The 26709-nt window shown below is 42.5% G+C and overlaps 1 protein-coding gene across 2 annotated transcripts in view; it reads left to right on the top strand.

The window, feature by feature from the left end:
• The window catches only part of HUNK (hormonally up-regulated Neu-associated kinase), a 57522-nt gene extending 34063 nt beyond the window's left edge, over window positions 1-23459 (top strand). The window contains exons 5-10 of one of the 2 annotated variants that reach the window (XM_082763724.1): window positions 1294-1421; window positions 7177-7312; window positions 11821-11989; window positions 12907-12990; window positions 17825-18005; window positions 20379-23459. In XM_082763724.1, coding sequence (XP_082619850.1) covers window positions 1294-1421; window positions 7177-7312; window positions 11821-11989; window positions 12907-12990; window positions 17825-18005; window positions 20379-21025 — 1345 coding nt within the window. In that variant the 3' untranslated portion in view covers window positions 21026-23459. The remainder of the gene's footprint in view (window positions 1-1293; window positions 1422-7176; window positions 7313-11820; window positions 11990-12906; window positions 12991-17824; window positions 18006-20378) is intronic. The other variant, XM_082763725.1, reaches the window with a different exon arrangement.
• The last annotated feature ends 3250 nt before the right edge of the window (window positions 23460-26709 follow it).

Consider the following 26709-nt stretch of genomic DNA (forward strand, 5'->3'; position numbering starts at 1 on the left):
TGTAACTCCCACTACCCTACTGTTGGCCATGGCCATGGTGTCAGTTATTGTCTCTCCCAGAGAGGAATTAGGTAAGATTAGCTGAGTTTTAGCTTTTGTATTAGGATCTGAATATTTTCCCTCACCAGTGAAATGGGGATAGTAAAACACAAATCAATTTAAATGAAGTAATAGATTGTAGTGGTTCCCTAGTTCAAGTATTTGGAATACTCTGAAAACATAAAGTGCTGTATAAGTGCTACTACTGCTAAGAAAGGTTGGCCATAGTTTACATATGAGACTAGGACCTGGGTCAACTTCATCTCTCAGACTGATCTGGTCAGCACCCTGTGACACCATAATACTCTTGATCTGCAGTCTGTGCTCCAGGAGACCTGCACCTCACCCATCACATGGCTACTTCACTTCTCACTCCAGCAGTGGGCCATCCCTCCACATCAAGGGGGAGATTATCAGCCCTGAGGAATGCAGGCACTCTTACTGGGACTGGAATGCAGACAAACAGAACACAGTCATTCCTGTAAACCATTTAAACTTCTCCAGTAATAATATCCTGCTTTTTTTTTTTTTTTATTTAAGAAAGAAAAATACAGTTAACCCTACCCTTCCTTGTAGCTGAACAAATGCTTGCTGTGATCATGGTTCGTAATAGCACAATGGTTTAGATTCTTTCTGTTCACATACGTTTATTCAGTAGACTGAGGAAACAAATTCCCAAAAGGAAGGAATTCCACTCACTTGAATTTAAAGTCCTTTTGTGGGAGAGAAGAACAAGAGTACCCAACCCACTTTTCATCACTGACTCTGTTGGGTAAAAATAAGCAATAAGTTTTCTGCTATGAAAAATTTAATTGTTCACACCTGATCTTTGTGCTGCACCAGAGGCCAGTGGAAGCCTTTTGGTATCAAGCCAGGACTTGCGATGTACCCATGGACATGGGCAGTCACACCACACCCAGGGCAGCAGCAGTATAAGGCTCCTGAAAGCACTTTAAGTATTTATGCAGCCTGAGGAGAGACATAATTGTGGACTGGCACTTAGCTGAGAACTTGCCTAACAGCTGGACTCGGTTCTGTGACTCCCAGCTTATGTCTTACACATTGTGCGACCCTCCATGAGCAAATCTCTGTAAACTCTTGCCCAAATCATTGTGTGCAACAGAAGGAGAACATTTTCCATCCTGTTTAGTAGTTGTTAGGCATTTAAAACAAAGTACAGTCACTAAAACCTCAAACTAAGTTTTTCCTTGTTCCTGATCATTTTGGTTTCTTTTATTGTATGTTTTCTTTTAGTGGGGTAAACATGTATGCGATGTTGACTGGAACATTACCTTTTACTGTGGAGCCATTCAGCTTGAGAGCTTTATACCAGAAAATGGTGGACAAAGAAATGAACCCTTTTCCCACCCAGCTCTCTACAGGTAATCAAAGGAATATGCTTGGACCTATTCAGATCCAGTTGGTTGGAACCATTGCATTGAATTCTTGATTGTGAGTCATGCTACCAGCATGGCACACTAATCGTGAAAAATGTTCTTTTTCATTTTGTTCTCCAAAAGATCTGCAGGTGTTGGTGTAGTATAACTCCTTTTGTTTTGACTTTTGTATGTAAGCTGGAGAAGTGCCAAGTTGTACTGAATATGAGAGGAACAAATCTGTGAAAATCTGTGAAATTGCTTTCAGAAAATAGCTGGTCAGTTTTGCGTGGTCGGATGATTTTAGTGTAGGGTATGGATGCATGAACTCATTATTTTGGAATAACACGTTCCTGGGCATTATCATGATTAAGGTTGAGCGATAAGCTACCTTGAATGACCTCACATTCATTACGGAATAATGACATGCACTCAGAAAGTTATTTTGGGACAGTAGCCTGTGATAACCTTCGTGTGTTCAGAAAATGCAAAATTGTCATTGCATTAATATTAGAAATATTAATTCCTTCTTCAAAGCCATGTCACTAGGCAACAGAATCATGTTTCAGCTTATAGCAAGACTGTGTCAGCATTTGGAACAAACTATGTTTTGTACTTAGGTTTTATTTTTGTATGCTAAATTTGATGCTCATGGAGAGCTTCTGTTCTTATCTGCAGACAGTTTGCAAGGGACATTCAATAGGTTTAAAATACCGCAAATATGAAAAATTTGAAAGATCATACACTTTCACTTAGATCGCTAATAATGGCAAACGATTGCCATGGGGTATAAGAAAAAAAACTTTGAAAGTTGTGTTGCAAGACGAATTCTCCAAGGACAGATTTCCCGGCAAGTAGAAGAAGTAGATAGTTAAGGATTTTCTCACATGGTTTATCTGTGAAGCAAGTGGTGTATGTTGTTTCTCATTTGCTCAGCATCTGTATTAAGTACATATTTTCTGCCAGCAGCTAATGTTGCTGCCATGTTGTAAAGTGGTAGGTTTACAAGTGAGCTGGGATGCTTCAAGTCTTGCCATGTATTTGATGCAGTTAGAGTATTTGGTATTTCCATTCTGAGGACTCCCCTGTAGGATTCAGTTGCACAAAATTGCTATTTTAATGTTCTAGCACATGTTCTAAAGCCCCACTGAGTAAATTAAAAGACGGATTATACTGTATAAAGCAGATGACTGCTTCATATTGTATTGATCTGGAAGCCAAATCCTACATCAATTGCAGTTACTCTTGGATTCAGGGACTTGGATATAGTAGCAAAGATTTCCCAAGTTTGCCAAATATTTTACCAAATGGACCTCCCACAGTGAGACTTTTACCAAAAACTATCTGTTGTATAATGACTATACAGTCGCTTTGATCCAATGTACTGTTTCCCCAGTCATTTTATTTCAACCACAGTCATTTTTTACGTGGGAGTTTTCACTGACTTTACGGGGACAACTCCTGTGTTAAAGTCTGAATCACCCTTGAAAGGCCTGTGGAAGACCAGACTTTGTGTAGCAAAAAAGATAACATTATTTTTGACAGGCTTCATTTTACTGTTTCAGTCATCCTACAGTTTTATCATGGAGATCAAATTTTCTAACCGTCATGTCTTTGTAGAATTTGTGGCTCACTAACAATATGGTCTCCTGTGAAAACAATATTTTGTTTATCCTGTGAGAACAACAGCAGCTTGAACTTTCAGAGATGATGGAAAATTAATGGGATAGATTTAAACATGTTAACCTTTACTCACTGTGAAAAAGTCATGCATCGGTTCTTGGTTTAAGTCAACAGGCTTGCACATTCACCAACATGGCAAGCTGTGATTTAAGATGACATTTGTTCTTGACACACCTAGGCTTTGGGTCAGTAGGTAGAAAATCTTCTCCTCTGCCCTGAAAATTGTTTCATTAGTTAACTCCTTAGGTATACGGATCTTTTTCTTAAATCAGGTTTTCTTTTTCTGTTAATTCACAGAGATCGCAGAAGAGATTTTTTGCAGTAGTCTGTTTTGCTTGTTCATTATGTTCTTTTTCAACATTTAATTTCACAGCTACTGAATGCAGGGTTTGTTGTAAAAATAGCTATTCTTATCACTAAACAAGAGTATATTTTATTTGTATTAGTTACAGTTTTGTGTGACCATGGACACCCAAAGCAACTGTGTAGCAACAGGGAAAATTTGGGGTTAGTATTTGATTTTCCCACTTAGGAAACTTTTTTTCATTAAGCTGCATAAACAACACAGCTATCTGATTATTGATTTTACGTGAGCTGAGTTCAGTTGTTAAGGAAGTTGGTATTCACCTTGCGCACATTATTTTTTTTCTCAATGTACTGCTTCTGTGTGTTTATGGTCTTCCTTTTAGAACAGAGAAGTGCTGTGGAGATTAGAAGAATCTCTCTAAAAAAAGGGTTTTTTTTAGATCCTCAGCTCCTTTACTTGATAAGTTTTCTGCATGGTTGATGTCTTTTTTTGTTACAGAAACCCATGTCTTTCATAGCTGAGAGTCTAAAAGGTAGCATCAACTGATGTTACTTTCTCGTGATTCCCTTTTTAAAGCCTATCAGACACTAACTACTGCACATGTTGCCACGTATTCCATGCTTTTGGAGCAGAAATGAAGTGTCACTTTTTATGAGCATTCAGAAGTCGATCATTTAAACTCCAGGAATATGTGGATCATCTGATGACTTATATTTCCTCTGTGAAGTACAGATTAATTGCAAACCATTGATCAAGTCAGTCCTGGGAAGTTACTGCACCTCAGCTAGATGTTACCACTGTCAGGAGTAAAGAGGCAGTGTTGTCAAGCTGAGGTCTGTGTAAATTCTTAAGAACAGCAAGCAATCATCTGCCCACATCTGTAGTTCTGAGCTTACTTATGGCTTTGTGAAGTGAAATGACCTTATTTCATTCTCTCTGGCCAGTTTTGTAAGCAGCACCTGTATACCTATTTTAACCAGGGCCCACTCAAAGCATGGCATTCTCTAAACAAGACACTAAGCTGGTTTTGTTCATGTCAAAGCAAATGAAAGTAGCAGAGGTCTCGTAGTTCATACCTGAAGCACTCTGTGTTTCTGTTCATTACTGAACTCAATACGCTAAAGGAAGTTTAAAGGGAGAGTTGTTTTTCTCATGGTCCTGGTCTGTCATTTGTCAAAAGAGCAAACTTTGCCCCAAAGTTACACCATGGAAACAAAATTCCATCAAGTGCAGGTCACTGGCTAATCAGATTAGTGCTGTCCTCGAGTTCGTTGTAAATGAGGCCCTCACATTCCCTCACATAATGAAGCATTGGAGGGATAATTCACAGTGTCCTTTGTTCATGAAGCTACTTGGTTCAGCATGAAAAGCGGCTTCAGATGCAGTGGGTCCAAAAATCGATTCATTATCTTCGTGTTTGTTTCCTGGGGGATTAATTTAGCTGTCCTACAGCTGCATGGCTAACTGAAAAAGACCCAGTCTTCCTCACACCATCTAACAGCTCAGGTGAGCAAAGGTGCTGTTAAAAATTTCTACTGCATCTCCTGGGACCGGTTGGTGAGGGAATCTCCCTGGAAGGCTCCCCTCTCTGGAATCAGTTTCTCCTGCTCTGAATCTGCTGCACTTTGTAATGCTTCACAAACCTCATTTACTTTGTCTTTTGACAAGGGGGGAAAAAATCAAGGTTTTTAAGGAGCCGTTGGCTGATTTGGGGGCTGAGGGCGTTGGCAGTCGGTTTGGGGAGGGATTGCTTTGCACTGAGAAGCATGCTCTGAGCCCGTGGGATGCATGCGGCTCCTAACGGGGCAGTACTGGGAAGAGAGGAACTCAAATGGCAGAACAATGGGGCGATTGTTTCCCATAACAAGGGTCTGCGCCCAAGATGTGTTGACGTGCGGGCTTTCAGGGTACGCAGGGAGCAGTCCTAACATCGGCTTCCAGGAGATTTATGAACTTGGATGTAGTTTCTTCCTGCTGTTTCCACAATATTGCTGTCATAGGAAAATAACAAAAATGTTGGGAAAGATTTAAAGTGAAGTACCTCACATAAATCAGCTATTTGTGAAGACAGAGCTTAGAAAAAAAAATAAGCTCATGCCTAGCTGAACTGGTAAATACATAATCATAACTCTCTCTCTTCCAAATATAAACTTCTTAACACTAGGCCTGCACTGAAACAGATATCCTCTAAGGGCCTTCCCTGGCTGATGTTTGATGGTTGCAGGATGGTGAACACAGAGGTTACCCAAGCTGCTAGGAGTCAACACCTATCACATCTAACCTTGATTTATTTGATGAGAAACCTTCCCTTCCTCTCCTGCTGCTCTGCTCTGGCACATCAGCCCATCCAGCCTGTCCCTTGCTGTGGGTGGGCTTGGAGACCTGAGAATGCTTGGGTAGACAACCAGGCAAACATGAAGAAGTCTCACAGAAAAGAATTTTATTCTTAAAAGGCAGCGGTGCTGTGTCTGTGCAGAGGATCTGTCCGTGAGAGGAGCAGTGCATTTCATATACCTAATCAGCAAGGCAGTTCTGGCAAAACTTTTACATAACACAAGACTCTATTTAATCTAAAACACCGCTGTTAAATCCAAAGACTTGAAGTAGGGTTAAATTTTTCAGTCCTCAGAAACTCTACCAAGCCTCAGGCAAAGCATAGCAGTGGTCCTGTGCTGCTACTGCCCAATGTCTCCATACAAGGTCTCTCCAAGGTCTGGAAATAGATAAGACGCTCAGGAGAGTCTGGGAGGGAAGCTGCAGCTCTACTGCAGAATGAGGTGGAAAAAAGCCTATAAAATGCCATCCATATGAGTTGGAGAAAACTGCTGGAAGCCATCACTTGTGTCCTTTGTTTGCCATTGACTTTGTTCAGGGTGCACTCAGCATCTCCACTGGACTGTTTCATTCTGGTTTTGGTTTTCCCAGAATTAGGTTTCTTTGTCTTTTGTTTAGAGAATGATAGAGGACATAGCTAACTCTTTAATGTTTTGTAGCTAATAAACTAAATCTAATCTTGATAATTTAAGGAGTAAAGACCAGGAATATTTAACATAGAGCTTATTTTCAGCTCAGATATTCACTTCTTGTGAGTCTTTTAGCAAATCTCTTGATTTCATTGTTCGTAACCATATAAGAAGCACGTTATTTACAAATATTGGAAAATTACTTTTGAGGCTTGTCGTAAGAAAATCCCAAGGTGTCATGGAATGTCATTGAAAGTTGAAGCTATGGTATTTGAAAACAGAATAAAGTCCATTAATTTTACTGTACTCTTAATTTTGCTAAAATCTCCTGCACCTGACTGTAGTTTAGATGGAAATTGTAAGAGGATTTCTCCCCATGTCAACGGGGGCAGAAAACCCAATTCTCCATGTCTTCCCTCCCAGCTCTTCATCCCTTCCCTCCCCTCCACTCACTCCCAGTCACTCTCTTTCTACTCTAAACAGAGTATGAGTGATTTCCTTCTAATCTCACTCCAGTCTCCTGTCCTCAGACAAAAATTTTGACTAGCATACTCAGAAACTTCAAACAAGCTCTGAAACAAAAAGTTCTTTTTCTCCTCTCCTTTATGACTCTATAAATCTCCGTTTATTTTAGTTACTAATCTCTTATCAGGCTTTCCTTTTTCTCAAGGACATTTGAGCATACTAGAAGGAAAAAGTTGATTTTTAGTATATTCTGGGGTCAGGCTACACAGCATAACATCTCAACTACCGTGTTAAGTCATAAAGCATATGACATAGCTCTTGTTTTTTCTTGATTTCTTCACAGCGGCTGTAAACTTTCTACGATCTCTGCTAGAGCCAGATCCTGCAAAGAGACCAAACATACAGCAGGCACTTGCAAATCGGTGGCTTAATGAGAATTACCCCGGGAGAGCACCACCTAATGTAACATATCCAAACAGGTACTGTGTGAAAGAGCAGAAAAAAACAGCCAGTGTGTACTGATGTTAAAATGTGAACAGTTTCATTTGTGTGACAGTGTCCCACTGCATTTTCTGGGATTGCTTTTCTGACTCAATCCTTAAAGGTTTTTTTTGGATTGTCCATTGAATATGTATTTCCTGAAATGACCAAAACCAAACCTTAAATCAGAAGCTGGCATATGATGCATTTGGGGGGTGGTCCAGGGTACAGATCAGGTGATTAATTGGCTGCAGGCCTTAGAATAGATGTTTGTGAAGATAGTTTATCAGTTCTGATCTTCTCCTTGTTTGTCAGTAGACCCATACTACTTTTCCAGTAGAGGCTATACCTATTTGTGATACATATGGCAGGTTCCGTGGATTAGGTAAATATGCAAACAGTAGTGAGAATGGTCAGAGTTAAATGACCTTCATTTGTTGGTTGTTGATCTTGAATACCTGTGCAATGCTAAATGCATGACTACATGCAAACAGGTAGCAAATCTCATGGTTAGTCAGATATCAGTCTAAAGAAAAAAAGAAAAAAGAAAAAAAAAAAAAGGAAAAAAGAAGAAACAAAGAAAGAAAAATACTTCTGGTCCACTTTGGTTAGAAATAATCTTGCTTGACTTTCAACACCTCTCAGTATAGAGTCTTCACATGAGCAAGTCAACGTGGGCTCTCCTTACAGTCAATGGAGAGAAATAAGGGCACAGTTTACAGAATGATTCATCTGACTTCTTTTTGATTCTGTAGTAGGATGACATTGTGCCCAGGAGATCTGAGTTTCTCTCCCATGAATGTAAATAAAGCCTCAGGCAACTCACTTAGAAATGTATGTCTTTATTTGATCAGACAAAACAACCTTCCTGCATCAAAGCCCTTCAGCACACACAATCTATTATCTGTGGAGGATTCCTTGTGGTAGTTACTAGCTCTCAGACAAAGATCCAAAGTAGTGCTGAGGCAAAGACAGCAACTTAAAGCTTGATTTTGGTGCTTAAAATTTGATAGTGCCCCAAAATTTAATTCTTAACTCACTAAGAGACAAGTTCCTAAGAGAAGAGCCTAATTTCTACTCTAAAGTTTGTTCAAGTGCCAGGTACCTGATGTAGCATACACCTAGGGGCGTGACAACCTCTCTTTGTCTGAATGCCTGAACCATTGTCCTCTACCCAATATGATTTCATGTTCATCAACTAGGCCACCTCTTTGTGTTAGTGCCTTGACAGTCTCAGTGCCTAGGCAAGCTCAGACCATGCAAACAGAGCATTCACTTGAGCATTCACTTGAGGCCACAAAACTGCCTCCCCACCTGCCCTCCCCTCTGGTCACCTTCTAGTCAGGTGAATAGCTGTAGGTCCAAACCTTGTGGGGTTGACAGGCACCTACAGTGCCAGTCTCTTACTGCTGAAGCGCTTGATACTGCTCACAACTGAGCTCAGGAGATCAAATTGGGTCCCAAAACTCACGACAGCCTTCATGAAATTTTGGAGACTTTTCCTTTCATTGTTGCTGTCAGCTGGCTTACAGGTCACAGTCCTGTCTGCTACCCATGTCCCCTCTATATGTATAGGCAGCTGAGGTGCCCTCATTTAGCAGCAGGCATTTCCCTTCCTGAGTTAGCGTTTTAAGTATTGCTTTGTGGAGAATTGCTTCAACTATGCATTTCTTTGGCCTGAGGACAATAATGTCTCTCACTCTCAAAATATGGCTGGATAGTTGTTGAGCAGCTTGGATGCTTGTTCTCCAACGGGTGCCATCACTAGAGCCATCCACTGAAGCAATTGTGAGGCTGGCTGCATGCGATCCTCAGATGTACGTGGACAGAGTATAAAAATGGCCCGTAAGAATGATTGTTTTGCAGGGAATAAGATAGAGAACAGACAGACTCATTATCTCAACATTACTGCCTGAAATTTAAGGGCAATTGAGTTAATCTGAGTAGTATGCTGTGCAACAAAAGGAAATCTGAGTTTCCATGGTGCTTTGGACTGTACCGAAGTGCACTGTACATATGAACATTGTATGGTAAAGAAAGGGAAAACAAGTGTAAACTGAATGAGTTGTTAAGCTAATGAAATCACTGTCATAATGAGCCTAATCAATCTGCTAAACGTGGCATCTGGTAAGTGAATGTAAGTGTAACTGAGAGCTGTATGGGTGATTTAATTCTCTTGCTGCGTGTGTCTTATCTGCAGAAGAGGAAAAAAAGAAATATGGCTTAAATGTGATTTCAGAAATCTTTTGAGTTTGTAGGTACATTTTCATGCCTTGGTTTCATGACTTGGTTAGCTTGAAATTATCAGCCCTTAGACAGACAGGCTGTGGTGGAGGTGTCACTTTAGAGCTTACTCTCTAGTCCAATTAGGTCGGAGATTTAGGAGAGTGGCCAACCTCTATTAGGTAGAAAAGCTGTGCAGTGCTGTTTATGGAGTGCCCATTAATCATCCCCTCCTAACAGCAGGCAAATGAAATGTAAGAATGGAAGAAAATGCAATACTGAACTATAGAGAGAGCATGTTTGCTCATGAATATATGTGGATACAGTGATGATCATAATCCTTACTTATTGTAAGCACTTTTAAAGGGAGTATCAATGTGAAGAGGTACCCTTTGCTATTAAATAAATCAGCTACATTTTTTTTCTCTCGTTGCATATTTTTTCTTATTTTTTCTATTTGAAAATAAGAGAAAAATAACTACTTCTTTCAGAACACAGGTTTTATGATGAAGTCAGTGAACCTGTAAAGGATAAAAGCTATCATGATTCTGTCTTTCCTTTCCTTTTTTTTTTTTTTTTTTTGATATTATTTCTTTATTTTTAAATTGATACAAAATAATTAGCTTAATTAGTTTCTGCCCAAAGCTTGACCTACCTAGAATTTGTAGAGCTTTACTAAAGCGTTATTGGGAAAATGCTGTAAAGTTTGAAATATTTAAAAGACATAATTTGCCTCCTTTTGATTGCCTCCAAAAGGACCTCTAGAGTCAGCTTCAATAGGGTTTCTTCAAGTTTCTGTTAGTGTGCAAATGTGGGTAAGATATTATCTGTTCTGAAAAATCAACTACCAAATATGCTAGGAATCACTTTCTTTCTTAATCATGCTTTTTATAGCACAAGCAAGAAACTGTTCTGTTCTTGCAGTTCTCTTCTACCATTTTAAGGTAACCACCATTGTTTCCAAGGCAGCAACACTGTAGGAAAGGGGAGAACATGAAGATAAGGTAGAAGAACAGCAGAAAATGCATTTTCAGGCAAATAATTTCTCAGGCTTTTTATGAGCTTGTTTTTGTTAAATAGGCAAGCAAATATTTCCCATTTTGCTGTGCATTTCGAGTAGAAACTGCTTGAATTCTTTTTGCCATCCAAATGCCTTAATGTGCAATGGCCAAGATAAGTTTTGCTTATGAACTTAAAAAAAAAAACACTCAAGCTTTTTTTTTTTTTTTTTTTTTTTTTTTTTTTTAACTGCACAATGAATCTTCATTAGCATGCTGAATAAAGGAAAACAGTTAGTTGAGATTTTCCAGAGTCTGTTTTTCATCTTGTCTAAGTCCTTATGTCAGACCCAGACTGCTCTCTGGGCATTCCTCACATCACAGGTGTACAGGACAGTGGTATAGGAGAGCAGGGGTGAGAAAGGTAGAGAATTATCCTTTTGAGGGGGGAAAGTAGGTTGTAAAAAACTCATAACCTAAGCTTCCATTAGTTGCCTTAGCCAAATATTAGGTTTGATATTGGGAGCAAAGAATATCCTTTAGAAAGCAGACAAAATCCAGCATTTCTTTGGAGGTGGATGGGAGTTGACAGGTACATCTGGGAATCTGGCCAGCATATTTAGGTGTCTAAACAGGAGCAGAGTTCTTTGGAAAAATTGTTTTTAACTTACACTGTGAAAGTGCTTTGCTATTTCCACAGCCTCCTGTACTGCACTTCTCGCCTTGGCTAAGTCTATTATGGACTTTACAGAAAAGTACATCCATAAACTCATGTTGTATTTCTGCTTCTAACCAATATGAGTATAGCAGCAGTTTTACCATTTTGGGAGCTGCTGTAATAACCCTCCCTGTGTGTCACCTTTCTCTGGGGTGAAATGCTCTAGCTACCTAGTGCATAAATATTGTGCAAAAGGTGAGGGTTGAAGCTGAACACTGTGGTGTCTTTTAAAGAGTAATTTCAGAAAGGAAAATGTAGCCACCTAAGTTGGATTTTACATCTTTTCCTTCAAAACCGGGTGGATGATCTTGACAGTCTTCACTGGCCAGATCTAGGGTGACAAACTGAGACATCCTGGGCATCGCAGTGCTATTTCATGTCATGGTAGGGTGTGATAGGTTGGCTTGGTTTGTTCAGCTACCACAGTGTGCACATGGTTCCCAAGTAGTCTGCCTTTCTCATCACAGCCATGTTACTGAGCCTTTCAGGTTTCTTCTCTGCCATTGCTAGCAAGGCTCTGTCACTGGGAGGACAGTGCAAGCAATGTGCTTCACCTCTCTTTCTGCAGAATCCACCTGGAGGACCTCAGTCAAAGTGTGCTGCTCCATATGACTGAGAAGCTCGGCTACAAGAACAGCGATGTCATCAACACTGTGCTCTCAAACAGGGCAAGTCACACGCTTGCCATCTACTTTCTGCTTAATAAGAAGCTGGAGCGTTATTTGGCAAGCCTCAGGGTAAGTTCTGCTTGGTGTTGATTCTTTGGACAAGCAGGTGAGAGGGTAAAAAAGTGCTTAAAGATTCCCTGCTCTCAAGGTATTGCCTGGATTTTTATTCCTTCATACTAAAAGCATAATTTCCAATGATAATTCCCCAAGCTGCTGAGGTAATTGCTTATAGGCTTGATGTCTCACGATTCCATGTTTTTGAAGATCTTTCCATAGAAAACTAATGGTACAGTTGCCACCCCAAGGTAGGCTGTTGTGCAGGCTGTGCCTAGTGTGGTATGCAGTTTGGCCTGCTTGACTTTGCAAACATTCTCCCAGGTCATTTTTTCTCTTCTTTAGTGCTGCTCTCCTTAAAATCCAGTGACAGTGCTAGTGCTGCACAACTGTCCAGCTCATGTAGCTGGGAGCCCATTTGTTAGGATGGGCAAAGAGCACCAAGGCAAGCTGCAGTCTCTCTTCCCATGGCTATCTCTCCACACAGCTATCTGTGGTCTGGCGAGGAGTCTTAAAAAGTTAAGAGTCTGTAGGCTCCTGAATGAGTTGCGTAGTCAGTAGGGTGGGCTGTATTTTGTTTGAGCAACCTGGTCTATTAGAAGGGGTTGGAATTAGATGATCTTTAAGGTCCCTTCCAACTCAACCCATTCTATAATTCTGTGTATGGAGTTTTATTTTTAACGTTTGTTTCTTTGAGAAATTATCCCCAACAGCACCTTAGTTTTTCTCTTCTCAGTTCTTTTAGCAAGCGTGTTTTAACGATGATGCCATCAATGATATTTAAAATGTAATGGACCAAATTCACCACATCCGTAAGCTGATGAGACTCTGCTGAACGCCAAGAGTGGATATGGTCCATTAAGCAGTAGCTAAACATTAGCTTTCTCTAATTATCTTATATACTTTGATTTTCTGTGCTTCTCTCTCCACAGAAGTCTGAAGGCCAGGACAACATTTGCCACAAGAACCAGCTATACCAGATAGAAAAGTACAAGGCAAATAAAGACTCCTATGAGGTAAAGCTCATTAAAGCTTCTTAAGGTACTTTGAAAGCAGGCTGAATTTGAGGATCCCCAGCTGTTGGGATAAGACAATGAATTTCTGGAGCTGTGAAGAAAAAAAGATCAGCGATCTTGGCTGCACAGGGCAATTCTCTCAATTTCTTTTTGAAGGAACAAATAGCAGCCCCTTAGGGCGAAGTTTAAAGACAACTTTCAGCTTTCATGAGGAAACTAAATGGTCTATTTAGCAAAATAACACAAACTTCTTCAGGGGGAACCTTAGTTTCATTATGATGTGCAAGTTGCTGAAGAAGACTCTAACTGCATTGCCTCGAGTCTAAAGACCTTGGTGGTGCAGGGCAGAGAGCTGTGTGACTGCCAGGGTTCCCTCTCCCCGGTGACTTGCCATAAATCTGCACAGCAGAGTGCAATGTCCTGACTTGACTACTAGAAAATGTAAAACTGTATTAGTACAAAACTCTATCTGGGTGAAAAGCTTTTCAGCAGAACTGATGCAGAACTAGCTCACTGTGTTGTGACACACTTCCCTTGGCCAGAGAAAAGATTTAACCAAATCACCTTTCACTCTGTTTGTCTCCAGTCTTTTTTCCTGCAATAGAGGAAGTAATTTATTAGAGGAATCCATAATAGATAATAGGAAGCTTCTTCTGTATGGATTTCTCTTCTTTGTCTGTTTCTTTGCCAAGCACTAAAATTACAAGGGTTGCATGAACTGTGCAAGTCCTATCTAACAACATAAATAGCAGTATTCCTGAAGAGTTTACCTGTTTCAAAAGCTACTCTCCAGTGTTGGATTGATGATCTAATTGCAGGGACAGATTTGTATTATGGCTGAGTTTGTTTATTTTAGAGACTGCTTGCAAATTTCATAGAAAAGCTGAATTGCAAGCCAGATGGAAATATCAGGGCAAAGTACTTCTCATTCTTTCCTTACATAAATCAGAACCACCTCACTTAACGTGTGTCAGCAGTGGGTAGGCTCGATGAATACTGTATTTCAAAACACTCTGTGGCAGTTAACTTGCATGGCTGGCTCACTGTGTCTGCATCCACGCCACATACAGGCAATTCTGCAGCAAGGCTTGCCTGGGCACCTGCACATAGCCAGGAGAGAAATGCATGCTCTGTTTTTGTGCTCTTCCTGTATTCCCCGCACCCCTGGAAGGGAGCTGATATTTGACTTCTGTAAGGATCACTGAAAACTAATGATGGTGTCACTGTATGACCCCAGTTTTGTTTGTATGCACAGTTAGGGATAAAGGCTCCCTCCAAAACCTCTCCTGCGTTCAGTTAGTCCCAGTGTAGCTATTTAGGGGATGAGGGGGTGTCCTTTCTTTCCTGAAATAGTTATCTTGAAGCAATTGCAGCGCAGACACTGTGGTAATAATACAGTATAATATCTTTCTTCATGGGCATAGCTGGGTATAAAACATGTTTATATCACTTTAGCTGTGTTTACATGGGGGGATTGTACCAGGACATTTAAAACAGCACGCTTGGGTGAACACAGACCCTGAGATGCTCCTGCCACTTGTAATTGTGGGAGACATTTCTTCAAAAATGCCTTCAGGGGGTGGGAACCCAGCCATGGAAGTGTCTGAATTGTGCTGCTGGGATCAGTGGTTGCCTTTGGGACCCAGAGATGCAGAATTCATAAGCTCGGACAAATTTGTGGGCTGTAGGTAGGGTCCCCTTACCCATCCCCTGTTTCCAGACTGGGACTGGGAGGTATTGGTCCCTGGGCAGATAATGCAAAGGAAGCATCGCTGTGTGTTGCCATGGAAATGCCATGGAGAGAGGTGGTCGGGTTCAGCAGAAGCAGCTGACTGAATTTCTCCCATTTCACTCCCGCCATGTGAAATGAGGACTTTCCTGGGGGTCAGGGGCTGCTTGCCAGCAGCACTGTCTGTGGCTGGGGCAGGCAGCACAGCATGCATGCAGCAGACATGCCCAGACCCTCTTTTCCCAAATTGGCATGGTAGCAGTGGTGTGCTGGGGCTGAGAGTGCAGATAAGTGCTGTCAGGGCTAAGCAGACGGGTGTTTTTGCAGGCTGGCTTCACTTGAGCACTCAGGGCACTGGGGCAGTATAGGAGTATGGAGAGAGACAGCCGTCTGTCTGCCTCTTTTTGGTTGCAGACAGCTCAGGTGATGAGCAGTCATCCCTGCAGCAAAGCCAGGGGACCGGTACTGGCGGTTTCTGCTGCCCTCTGAGTAGCTGGTGGGCTTAGGCTGGAGGAATTTGTAATTATAAGAACTCGTGTCGTTGTCCTATCACAATATTAGGCAAAGCCAAGGCAAATACTCATTATCTTCCTTCCAAGTTCGTTGCCGGGACTAGGATAGATTTTAGGGTCGAGGTCAGGACAGGAAATAGCAGAGGCTGATGTAATGCCGAACCTATTCAAGTATAACATACCGGCACAACTCTTTCATTGTGCAACAGCAGGCCATTGCACGACTGCGTACAGCACGGTGAGGAGTGAACTTTTATAACTCCCCTGAAGGAACACTTCCTTTCCTTTTTAAAATATAATAGCACACGGCACCTTGGGAGTTTAGGATTTTGGCCATTTCCCCTCCCACCACTATCATCAAAGAGAAGCAGTCTTGGTAAATTTTAAAAATAAGGCTATTTACAACATTCATCCAGGGTAAAGTAATTCATTGCTAATGCCGGATGCGTGGATTTGCTTTTTCATCGGCGCTTTAATTGTATGGTACAACTGTGTTACTGCTGCTTATAAAACATTACAGCAGTGTGAAAGCAAAGCCAGGGGCACGTGGCATGTGTTTGAGAGGAGAGCGGTGAGGAGTTCTGGCTTGGCTCTCGTACCATTAGCCTAAAATGATCGCAGCGCTGCAACGTCCTGCATTCTGACAGATGCTGCAGCAGCCAAAATGCAAATTCTTTCCTCACCTATCCAAAATAGCAAAAAGCCCTTAAACAATTGTGATTGGCTCCTGTAGGCTTTATATACTCACCACTTGGTCTCATCCTCACAAGTACCTTTAAAAACAAGGATAGTTGGTAGAACCCAGTCTCTGCTGAACTTGGCAGCAGAGTTTTACATCCTTGAAAGAAAAAAATAGTTTGGTGGGCTCGGAATTAAATGCACAGCTCCCACTGACTTTATTGTTATAGTCTGTTATTCACACAGCATTATTGTTATTACTGCTATTGTTGTTATTACTGTTGTTATTATTTCATTGTCATCAATAGTGACTGTGCTCGCCAAGATAGCGTCTGGGACGGATCAGACATTGCATTGTTCCAGGCATAGCACAGGCAGGGAGGTATAAATGCTCCGTGCCTGACGTGGCTACAGCCTCTAAAGGCAAGGGGGAAGACATCAGGTGAACAAGGAGATATAACGCAAGGAAAGCGATGACAGCTCCAAAAAGTGTTGGTTTGTTTCTGTGGAAGAGTTAGCCAGCTTTAGATGGCTAAAGGAAAACAAACCAGAGTGAATAAGGGATATATGGAGAGAAGGCTGGGGAAAAAATGGGTGTGTGGCAGTACACGGAGGGGAGGAAGACAGGAAGGAGTTCCCAGAGGATCCCTGGTTCTTTCTCTCTCCCCAGTCACGTCACAGCTTCTGTAATAAGACTAAAGTCTTAGTTTGTGATTTCCTGAAGCTCTTCCTTCTGACTCCACAGCTTCCAAAAAGTCAAAGATCAATGAGCCCAGCAGTGCCCAGACACCATCTACGCAGTGCCCAGTTCTGTCTGATGTGGCAGTGATCAAAATGGGTGCAGCCTAGTGATTTTCCTCTTATGTGTCTTAACATGTTTCCAGGGGTGTTTAATGGAAGAAACAGACAAACAAAATGTATTATACATCCTTATTTCCCTCTCTTGCATTTATGCACATTCCTTTGCATCACACAGGTGCCCCTCTAAAGAAACAACCTCAAAGCAACCAAAACAAAAGCCCCACTTCTTTGAGATTCACATTTAAAACCAAAAAGCACACGAGTTTGTTCAAGAAAAGTGGGAATTTCTTGAAGTCTTTGAGTGACAGCAAAATGCAAGCCATAAATTTGATGCCTGAGTTTTAGAAGTAAAATAATACCTTTGGCTGCCTCTGAAATCAGTGGCCAATGAGGAGTATTACGCAGCTTACAGAACCTAGTGATTCCTGTTGAAAAGAAACAATGAATTTTTACTGTAAAACAACTCTTCAAAAGCTGGAGCATGGGTACAGTTTTCCCTCTGTCATCACTGGACATCAAAATTATGTTTTCAAATCTCCATGTTTGCAATCCCAACTTCGTTGCTGCCTTACAGCATAACACACACGTAGAATCAGAGCCTGTGGATGCACAGCAAAGGCCACGTTCCTCAAGGTCTTGCCCAGAGAGGAGATGAATGACTCAGAAAGTTTGAACTTCTTTAAAGCTGTGCAGCTCATCTTTTGAAATATCAGAGGAAGTGCAATAAACAGGAATCAAAGACCTTTTTCTGTGTTTAAATGGGCAGGCAAATTTCAGATCTGAAAGAACACAAATCCTCATGTACTTGGTTGAATGAGGTCTCCTAGGACAAATGACCTCCGAACAGAAAGCTGTCCTTTTTCTTTAATTTTCTGAAAGCATCTTTTCCTCTGTGTGTCAGTGCAGATGGGAACCCTGACACCATGTCAAATGGGTCAGAGGAAAATGTGATGTGGAAGCTGCAGTTATTTTGAGTAACCTGTACAAGTTCCTTGTAAAGATACTGTTTTCAATATGACTTCAGTGAGTGGTGTGCTTATAACTTGGGGGGGTGAAGGACATTGAAACTTCCTGAAGTAAACCAAATTGTTCTTGTTTGTTTTACAACCTAAAGGACAAAAAACTCAAAGAGCAAGAAAAGAAAGGGGAGATTCTTCACCGTCAGCTCCCAAAGAAAGCTGAGAAAAGTCCAGTTTCATATAGACAGCCTTCTTCCTGTCTTATCTCACAGATACAGAACACCAAGGCTCTGCTGAGGGACCGAAAAGCTACCAAGGCTGGAGGTGCAGAGAAAGGTCAGTGAGAGAAATACCAGCGTGGCTCTGTGCGCATGTGCCTTCCCGTGAATGTGCTTGCATGGATCTGCCTGTACCAATACGAGTGTCTTACGTGGCATATGGTTGTTAGTAAATAGTCGTGTGCTTGCGTTTGCTGCCTGCTCTGGAGGTGGTGATGTGAACAGGGATGGAATAATGTAGTCAAACTTTAAACAAAACATCCTGAGGAAACCATGACAAAGTTCAGCAGTCATGAATCCTCACTTTTACTTCTTTTTTTTATGTGACAGAATTTCCACTGCATTTAAAAAAAATAAATAAATCTTTTCCTATTTTTATGTGCTTGTACAAAATCATCTGTACTTCACATTGGCACTTTGAAAGCATCAACACCCACCCCAGATCAGTGCTGGGCTGCTCACTGACAAACCAAAGCTGATAGGGAAGCTTCTTTCTGCCAACAAATGCATTTTGCTCAGAGAGGAATAAGGGGCAGCACAGAATGAAATTGCTGACCCTGAGGAGAGTGCTGGTACCTGTGGCCACCTTTGAGAAGTAGTGGCAGCAGCTGATGGTGGAGGAAGGGGAGATGGGCAGCCAAGAGGAAAAGTGGCAGGCACTGCCTACCATTGTGTATTTCAAGCAGTGAAAGGAGGAAGAAAAACATTAACAGGAAAAGATGAGACAGATGTAGAAGAGAAAACATAAATAATGTAGGGAAGGAGGCAGCCTGGGGAGTGCTGGGTGGGACCTGCTCTGAGGATGGCAGGACAAAGGAGGAGGGGAAAAGAACAGTCAGCAGGGAAAATGGGGCTGCAGGAGTGCATATGTGGGCAGGACGTAGAGGGGAGCAGGAAGGTGACGTAGCTGGCTGTTGAACAAGGGAGGGTAACTAAAGACCAGCATGGAGAAATACAGTAACTTAAAATGTTAATTGTGGTGTCAGGCGGTTATTTAGAGCCTTGGATTTGGGTGATTTCATTGCCTTTCTCATACCTTCATAACTTACCATTTGATGCTTTCAACGTGAAGTGTCAAAATGGTGTTCATCGGGCAGCACGGGCACCTCTGCTGTAAGGCAGCAGCAATCTGTAGAGATGGTCACAAATAGGACATACTTTTTGTGAAAAATTAAAAAAAAAAAAAAGTAAAAGAAAAAGAATCTGTTTTTCAGAATTTGCCACTACTTTTGGGAGTGTGGCACAGCTGGCAATAAGCAGTTGATATTCTTTTCCTCTCCAGGCTTCTCCTTGCTTTTTTGAACTAATGTAAAACCTGAAAATCACCCAGATCTCAACTAGAGCATTTCTGTGCTTATGGAAACTGTGTTTTGATGCTTGTCAAATAATTTTGACCAGTTTTGGAAAGAGACTAGTCAGATTAAACCCGGTCTGCCTTTCCCAAGCTATTCTCAATGCATGTGATTTCATCCCATACACCCATTATTGACATCTCAACCTCTGCCAAGACCATCCCTTTCAAAAGATATACACGTGAGATTTGTGGCTATGACCCGAGGGCTGCAGACCTCAGAAACTTTCTATCCCCTGTTCTCTCAGAGTGAGGATGGGAGAAGTCATGGACAGTGATGAACTGCCAGTCTGCTATTCTTTCCATCAGGGGGAATCTAGCAAAGCAGACTCCTTGGCTAGCTTTTCCTAAACGCAGCAAAATGTGGTGTGTTTTTTTTTTCTTCTTGCAACTATCTTGGCGTGAGTGCCAACATTCTGTAGAAACTGAGTAGATCTTCTCCATGGGCTGTTTTGTATTACTGGGCCAAATCCTGAAAAGATTGTTCCATTTATTTTCGGTCCTTGCTTGGGGAAGATTCTCGCTGAAGTCAGTGCAGCAAATCTGTTCCAACTGTAACAGCCTGAGTCTGGCCAATGCAGTTACTCCGTATTTACATGTGGGAAACCAAGAACAGATTTTGTTCCAAAATGCAAGTAGAGGCATTAGGAATTAACTCACTGTTGTTCCCTATGTCTGTAGGTATGTGAGTGAATACAGTACGCAGACCTTGCTAAAAACATGCAAGGGAGAAATGTGAGATTTCTCAGACATTGCCTTAGAGGATATAATTATTACAAACAGCTGACGACATCAGTGGTTTTCTTTTTCATGTCCTTGTCTTACTCACTTTAAGTGCCCTTCCTGCATTTGAGGAAAGTGGCAGATAAATTACCCATGAAACAACAGCATGAGTATCAAACAAGGATCAGGTTCCTCAGTGCTGCATTGAGTGTATCCCTCAGACCATTTGTTTTAGCTGGTGCATTTGTCATGCAGATTTGTTAGAGGTGATGTCTGATGCTGTCTGCCACAAGGCAGAGAAGGTAGCGCCATTGATTGCCATTTGCTCTTCTGGTTCCTTTTCTGGTTGCTTTGTAGACTCCACCGGCGGGTTAAGCCCTTTCCACGAGCCCGTGGCGACCAAGACAGGCTGCGTCACGTCCAGCTCCCTGGAGTACCTGGAGGTCCAGCCGCCACTGCCCAGGACCCCACGGCTCCTGAAGAGGCAGGATTCCCCACAGCAGGAGCCAGCCCGGGCCGGGGGCCGGGCCAAGGACTCTCCTCTCATCCTGAATATCGTGCACTCCTTCGAGTCTGTCGACAGAGAGGACCAAACAGACCAGGTTTCCCCCTCCCACCAGTACAAGGTTTTAGGCTCGCCCATGAATTTCCCTTACAAAAGCTCAAGTGAAAGGACACTCTCCCCGCTTTTTCAGCCAGGAAGTACGTCCCCCGTCCACCCCACCCAAGTCTCTTTCACGTACGAGGAAAAAGCATATCCCACAAAGGAAGAAGCTGTGTCCCCTACTCAGCTCTTTTCCAACAACCCCCTGGGCAGCCCTAACTGTGTTAAAAGCAGGGGCAGGTTCCCCATGATGGGGATCGGACAGATGCTGCGGAAGAGGAACCAGACGATGCAGTCGGTGAGCGACAAGCCGCTGGAAGCACGGATGCCTCAGCTGCAGCAGATGAGCCCCACGCAGATCACCTTCAATGCTGCAGACGCCGTCAGCGGCCAGTGTTAATCTGGCAGGCCAGGATTTGTACTGCTGTTGTCTGGGACCTAGCCTTTTTAATTGTTAAAAAGAGGGGAAAGCCACAGGCATGTTACCGTTGCTACGTAATACACTACAGTTGTCCAGCGTAGAAAGTCAAAGATCTTCTTGTAAGGAAGGGGTTGTCCTACATAATAAAGCTGAAAGAAGAGGGCTTTGCTTGGGCTGTTAAGAAATATTAGCATTTCACATCTGACTGTACAGTAAAACATGTCTTGAAAGAGCCATGTCAGTCTGTGTTTTCACTGCTGTGATCTAGTATTGCAGTAAGTAGGTTGGAAGAACGCCGAGCATTAATGATTTGATTCATCAAGGTAATTGGTGTGGTGCCATGAGCGCTGGTCCCATCAGGACTAGTGGTAAAACTGTCCGTGCTCCACCTGCCTGTGCCACACTGTATGTTGTGCTCTTACAGGTATTGCTCACGTGGCTCGACAAGTGGAAAAACTCGAGATGCTGTTTCCAAAATCAACTTGCTAAAAAGCACTGCCAAGAAGATAAAGTTGGTAGAAGCTTGAATAAAGACATGGGTGATCTAAACATTTAGAAAAAGCGGGAATGTTGAAAGTCAAAGCAGCTCTTAGTTAATAATAAAGTAGCTAATAATGGAATCATTTTTTTCTAAGGAAAATGATTTAATGATGTTATTCAGAAGAAACACAATTATTTTAAAACAAGGTACATCCCATGGCGATTCAATTTACCATACTGAAGGCCCGTTCCTTTCATGTAATGGGTTTGCAAGTGGATGCTTTAGGCAGCAATCCCAATTGCAACACGCTGTGTTTAAACAACCCAGTCACCTCCAATTTTTGTAGCTGTACTAGCTCCACTCCTGTGTGCAGGATTGCAGTAGCCCCTGTTACAGCAACACAGCACTGGACATACCTGAAGGCTTTTCTGAGAGACTGCAGTGAATTAAAGAGACTAATAAAGGACATGTGAACCTGTACCAATGCCATTTTATACTGCAAGATTGGTAATGCAGTGGTTACCAAAAATTTGGTATTGTTATGAGCTGTGAAGATTAAGTTTCTTAAAAGGCAACTTGTTCTGCATACTGGTCTTGTTTTTCTAAGTAAATGATACATTTGAGAGGTTGGCAACATTTTTTGGTTCTGTTTTTGTGTTCTCACCATTTCCTATAAACTAGAAGGTTTAGCCAAAGACTATGCTTTTATTTCGTCTGTACTGCGCTTGCATATGTGTTTGTGTATACGGGACATCTCAGCAAAGCTTGTACTAATCCAGTCCCCCCCCGGGTACCCCACTGCTGCCCACCCACCTCTCGCCATTCCACAAATGGGGCAGCAGAATCATTGCCCTCTTATTGGGGTCTTTACTGGAATATAGGGATTTTGCATCAGTAGGAACCCACGTCCTATTTTTATCAGTGTTATTGCAAATGATTTTGGAGCCCCACTGCTTTGGTTTCTGTATGAATATGGAGAGTTTCCCTTGTCTGAAAAGCTTTCCTTCCAGTTTCATGAGGTGCAGAAGGACTAGGGGAGCGGGGCCACCAGAGGCGGTGAAAGGGTCCCCAGCAGAGCCCATAGCTGAGTGCATATTCCTCATTTTCCACAAAAAAAAAAAAAAGGTCATCAGTCCAAATACTAACAGCATGGATAATTGGACTGTTCAGTGTTTTGAGTGCTTGCTGGAAAAACCAGCAGAGCATGAATGCTCATCCCTGCAGATGGGACCTTCACCTCGGCTTCAAAGCAGCCTGTCAGGTTGTACGGGGGAGTCTGCGTGCTTCCTACTGTACTCTTCAGGGTAGTGAGGACGCACGCCTCTGTGGTACTTAATGCAGCTCTAAAATTATATACATAGAAATCCTCACTTATTAAGAAAGCCCTGAAATACTTTTGCTTGTCTTGAGATTGAAAGTTGCTATCTTCTATTTGTATGAAACAGCCAAGTATCCCAGGGGTCCATTTTATCTCTTCCTTTTGTTTAAAAACATCAAACCATTTTCTTTTCTTTCACACTAAGAACACGTTTGCGCTGCAAAGCTAGTGAGCAGGGACAACTGAAACACCGTCGTGTGTGTGCATCAGGCTCGTGTACCTGATGGCAGATACTGACTTGAATTACAAACTCAGGTTTATTTGGAACCCAATAAAAGGTTGGGGGAGGCAGGAAAGAGACATGTATTTTTTGTGAAAACCCAGTAAATGTATGTAAGAATCAGAATGAAAACAGAAATGTTAAATCTTTTATTATATTTATAGAGAATATATGAGTACTACACTGCTAAAACATAAACATGTATCCAGCTTAGACAGTAGCTATGTACAGTCAAACCGCAGTGACCATGTAAGGGACTAATTGAAATACAGTAGTGGAAATTCCAGGGGAAAAAATGTATTTGTTATCATTATTAAATATATGTACTTTTTGAACAAGATTGCCATGGAGTGCTGACTTTGTTTGCGAGGTCACTATATAGCAAGGAACGTGTAAGTACAAAGCAACCAGTGAAACACCAAGGTGACAGGAGGATTACCAGTGACTTTACATTCTCCCATCAAAGGCTGTTCCTTTGCAAGGGCTGCTGATTTGCCTCTAAACTCTGAGTGAGCTAAAAGGTGGATGATTAGTAGAGGGTGGGATTTCCCTTGCATAACATTAGCCCCCTTCAGGTTGCGCGTCTCATCTGTGTTCATTATCCAAGCTGTTCGTCACCAGTGCAGGCTGATAGGGAACTCCAGTTCTCCTTACCTTAAAACAGAGGCTTGAAATAGGGGAATGAATTGCTCCCCAACAGTGCCCAGCTGTTCGAGTTACAAGAACGGGAATAGAGTCGATGAATTCAGATGGGAACTGAGCTCTTGGGCATCCAGGTGAGTCCCACAGATAAGAATTCACACTGATACAAACAAAAGTATTTGCTGATCAGCTTTCTGTGCCTCTAGATTATATTGTTTCAAGTTGTAGGGACCTTTGCTAAGTTCAACACAGCCGTGCAAACAGACTGTCAAGCTTGCAGCTTCAGCTTGAGCATTTCTGTTGTTGATCTCACTGTTTTTGTAAGGACTGTTTCTTCCTCCTCCTACCTTTTTGATTTTATTTTTTTCACACAGCAGCTATTCTGAAGACCTCCAAAATCAGCAGAGGTCTCTTTCAGATGTCTGCAGCAGGCTTGGCACCAAGCCCAAGATGAACCCGTTTGATAGATCTGAAAACACACCTTACACTTCATTTCATGCCCTGGGGGAAAGAGGGCACTTCTGAGCTTTAAGTGCAAGGGGAAAGCACTGTGGTTAATGGGGCCTTTTTGAGGTGCTATTTATGTCCACAACCCAATGGAGTCAGTGGACCGGTGGTGAAGCACCTGAAGGGCTTTGCAGACTATCTGATCACTGGACAGCAGCTCAGGATCTGTAGTATTAAAGTAATTTTTAGACTTTACTGCCTAGAGAAACTGGTGTCAAATTTATTCAGCAAGACAAAGAACACAGCATCTGTTGCTAAAGGTGTTGTTCTTTGTCATTGCCTTGTAGGTAGGCTGATAAATATTAAAACTGCAGAATAATGAGGTTTACAAATCCTTAAAGTAACTAACAGTTCTTTTCATGCTTTTGCACTTTACCTCATTTGATCTTCACAACAAAATCCCTCTGCATAACTGCAAGATGATGGGGTCATGTTTTCAGGTGACTCCTAAATCCTCAGAGCATCAGTAAAATGTTTTGTCAGTGCCACCCCAGAGACAGCCAGGCACAAATCTGGTTAATGTGATTCCGGACCTTGTTTATCAAGAAGAAAGCAGAAATTTCAGGGAAGCTATTTCTGTGTGCAGTAGATTTGCAAAAAAGCTTCTTCCCTGCTTTTTCAAATACTCGGTGAACTTTCCCCACATACCTTCTTGAGCATAACAAAACCACTGGGTATAGCAGCAATACCTGTTTTTCCTATTAAAAAGCTATCATAGCTCTGTGGAACGAGAACTATAGATCACAAATACATCTGTGTGGCAAATTCATTCATGGATGTGACTCTTACAGTCCTTAAGCAAGCTCCCTACCTCCTGGTTGCATGGCTTGTTCACGTCTCAGGTGGCCTCCAGTAGGAACAGTGTGGGGGGACACCAGGAGATGGTTGTCGTGGTTCCGCTCGAGTGGGCAGCCGAGCTCCACCACAGCCGCTCTCTCACTCCCCCTCCTCAAAGAGGAATGGGGAGAAAATATGTGAAAAGGGCTCAAGGATTGAGATAAGGACGAGAAAATCATGCAATAATTATTGTAACGGGCAAAACAGACTCGGCATAAGGAGATAGTAAGATTTATTGCCTACAACTAACAAGCGAGAGAAGTGAGAAAACAAAGGAAAAAAAAAAACCAAAAGCACCTTCCCCCCCCATCCACCCTCTTCCACCTCCTCCCCCCGAGCGGCGCAGGGGAACGGGGAATGGGGGTTATGGTCAGTCTACAGCACTTCTTCTCTGCCGCTCCTTCTCGGTCACTCTCGTCCCCTGTGCTGTGGGGTCCCACCCACGGGATGCAGTCCTTGATGAACTGATCCGGCGTGGGCTTCCCACAGGCAGCAGCTCTTCCAGAACTGCTCCAGATATGGGTCCGTACCACGGGGTCCATCCCTCAGGAGAAAACTGCTCCAACCTGGCTCCCCTACGGGCAGCAGCTCCTGCCAGATCACCTGCTCCACCGTGGTACTCCATGGGCTGCAGGGGGACATCCTGCTTCACCATGGTCCTCACCACAGGCCGCAGGGGACTTCTGCTCCGGCGCCTGGAGCACCTCTCCCCCTCCTTCTACACTGACCTTGGTGCAAGGCTGTTCTCCCACTCCCTTGACTCTCCCGGCTGCTGTGTGGCGCAGCGTTTTTTCCCTGTCTTAAATATGCTCTCACAGAGGCGCAAAACAACATCGCTTATTGGCTCGGATCTGGAAAACAATGGGGCCCTTCCCAAACATGGGGCAGCTTCTAGATCTTTCTCACAGAAACCACCCCTATGGCTCCCTGCTACCAAAACCTTGCCACGTAAACCCACTACATTCCACCCCTCGCCTCTGTTAAAAGCATATTTAAGACTACTCACAACATACTCTTACTTTACAATTATCACAACAACCTTCACAAAATTCACTTAAATCAAAACAAAAAAGAATTCACCACACCAAAGTAAACATAACATCATCACAGCACCGACAAGGTGGACATTTTACACACACACACCACCCCTCGTCCCTTCACCACACTAACATATCACAGTTACTGCTTTCTTAATTCTTCACAACTTGTACATTCCTAACAATCATCCTGCACATATTTTTGCCCGTTACTTCTACTAACTATCATCTTATCTCAAAATTCCTTGAGCCCCACGTTGGGCGCCAAAAAAGACTGTCGTGGTTCCGCTCGAGTGGGCAGCCGAGCTCCACCACAGCCGCTCTCTCACTCCCCCTCCTCAAAGAGGAATGGGGAGAAAATATGTGAAAAGGGCTCAAGGATTGAGATAAGGACGAGAAAATCATGCAATAATTATTGTAACAGGCAAAACAGACTCGGCATAAGGAGATAGTAAGATTTATTGCCTACAACTAACAAGCGAGAGAAGTGAGAAAACAAAGGAAAAAAAAAAACCAAAAGCACCTTCCCCCCCCATCCACCCTCTTCCACCTCCTCCCCCC

The sequence above is a fragment of the Aythya marila genome (genome assembly GCF_965140915.1).
Source record: "Aythya marila genome assembly, chromosome: 1".
In the NCBI taxonomy this organism is placed as follows: domain Eukaryota; kingdom Metazoa; phylum Chordata; class Aves; order Anseriformes; family Anatidae; genus Aythya; species Aythya marila.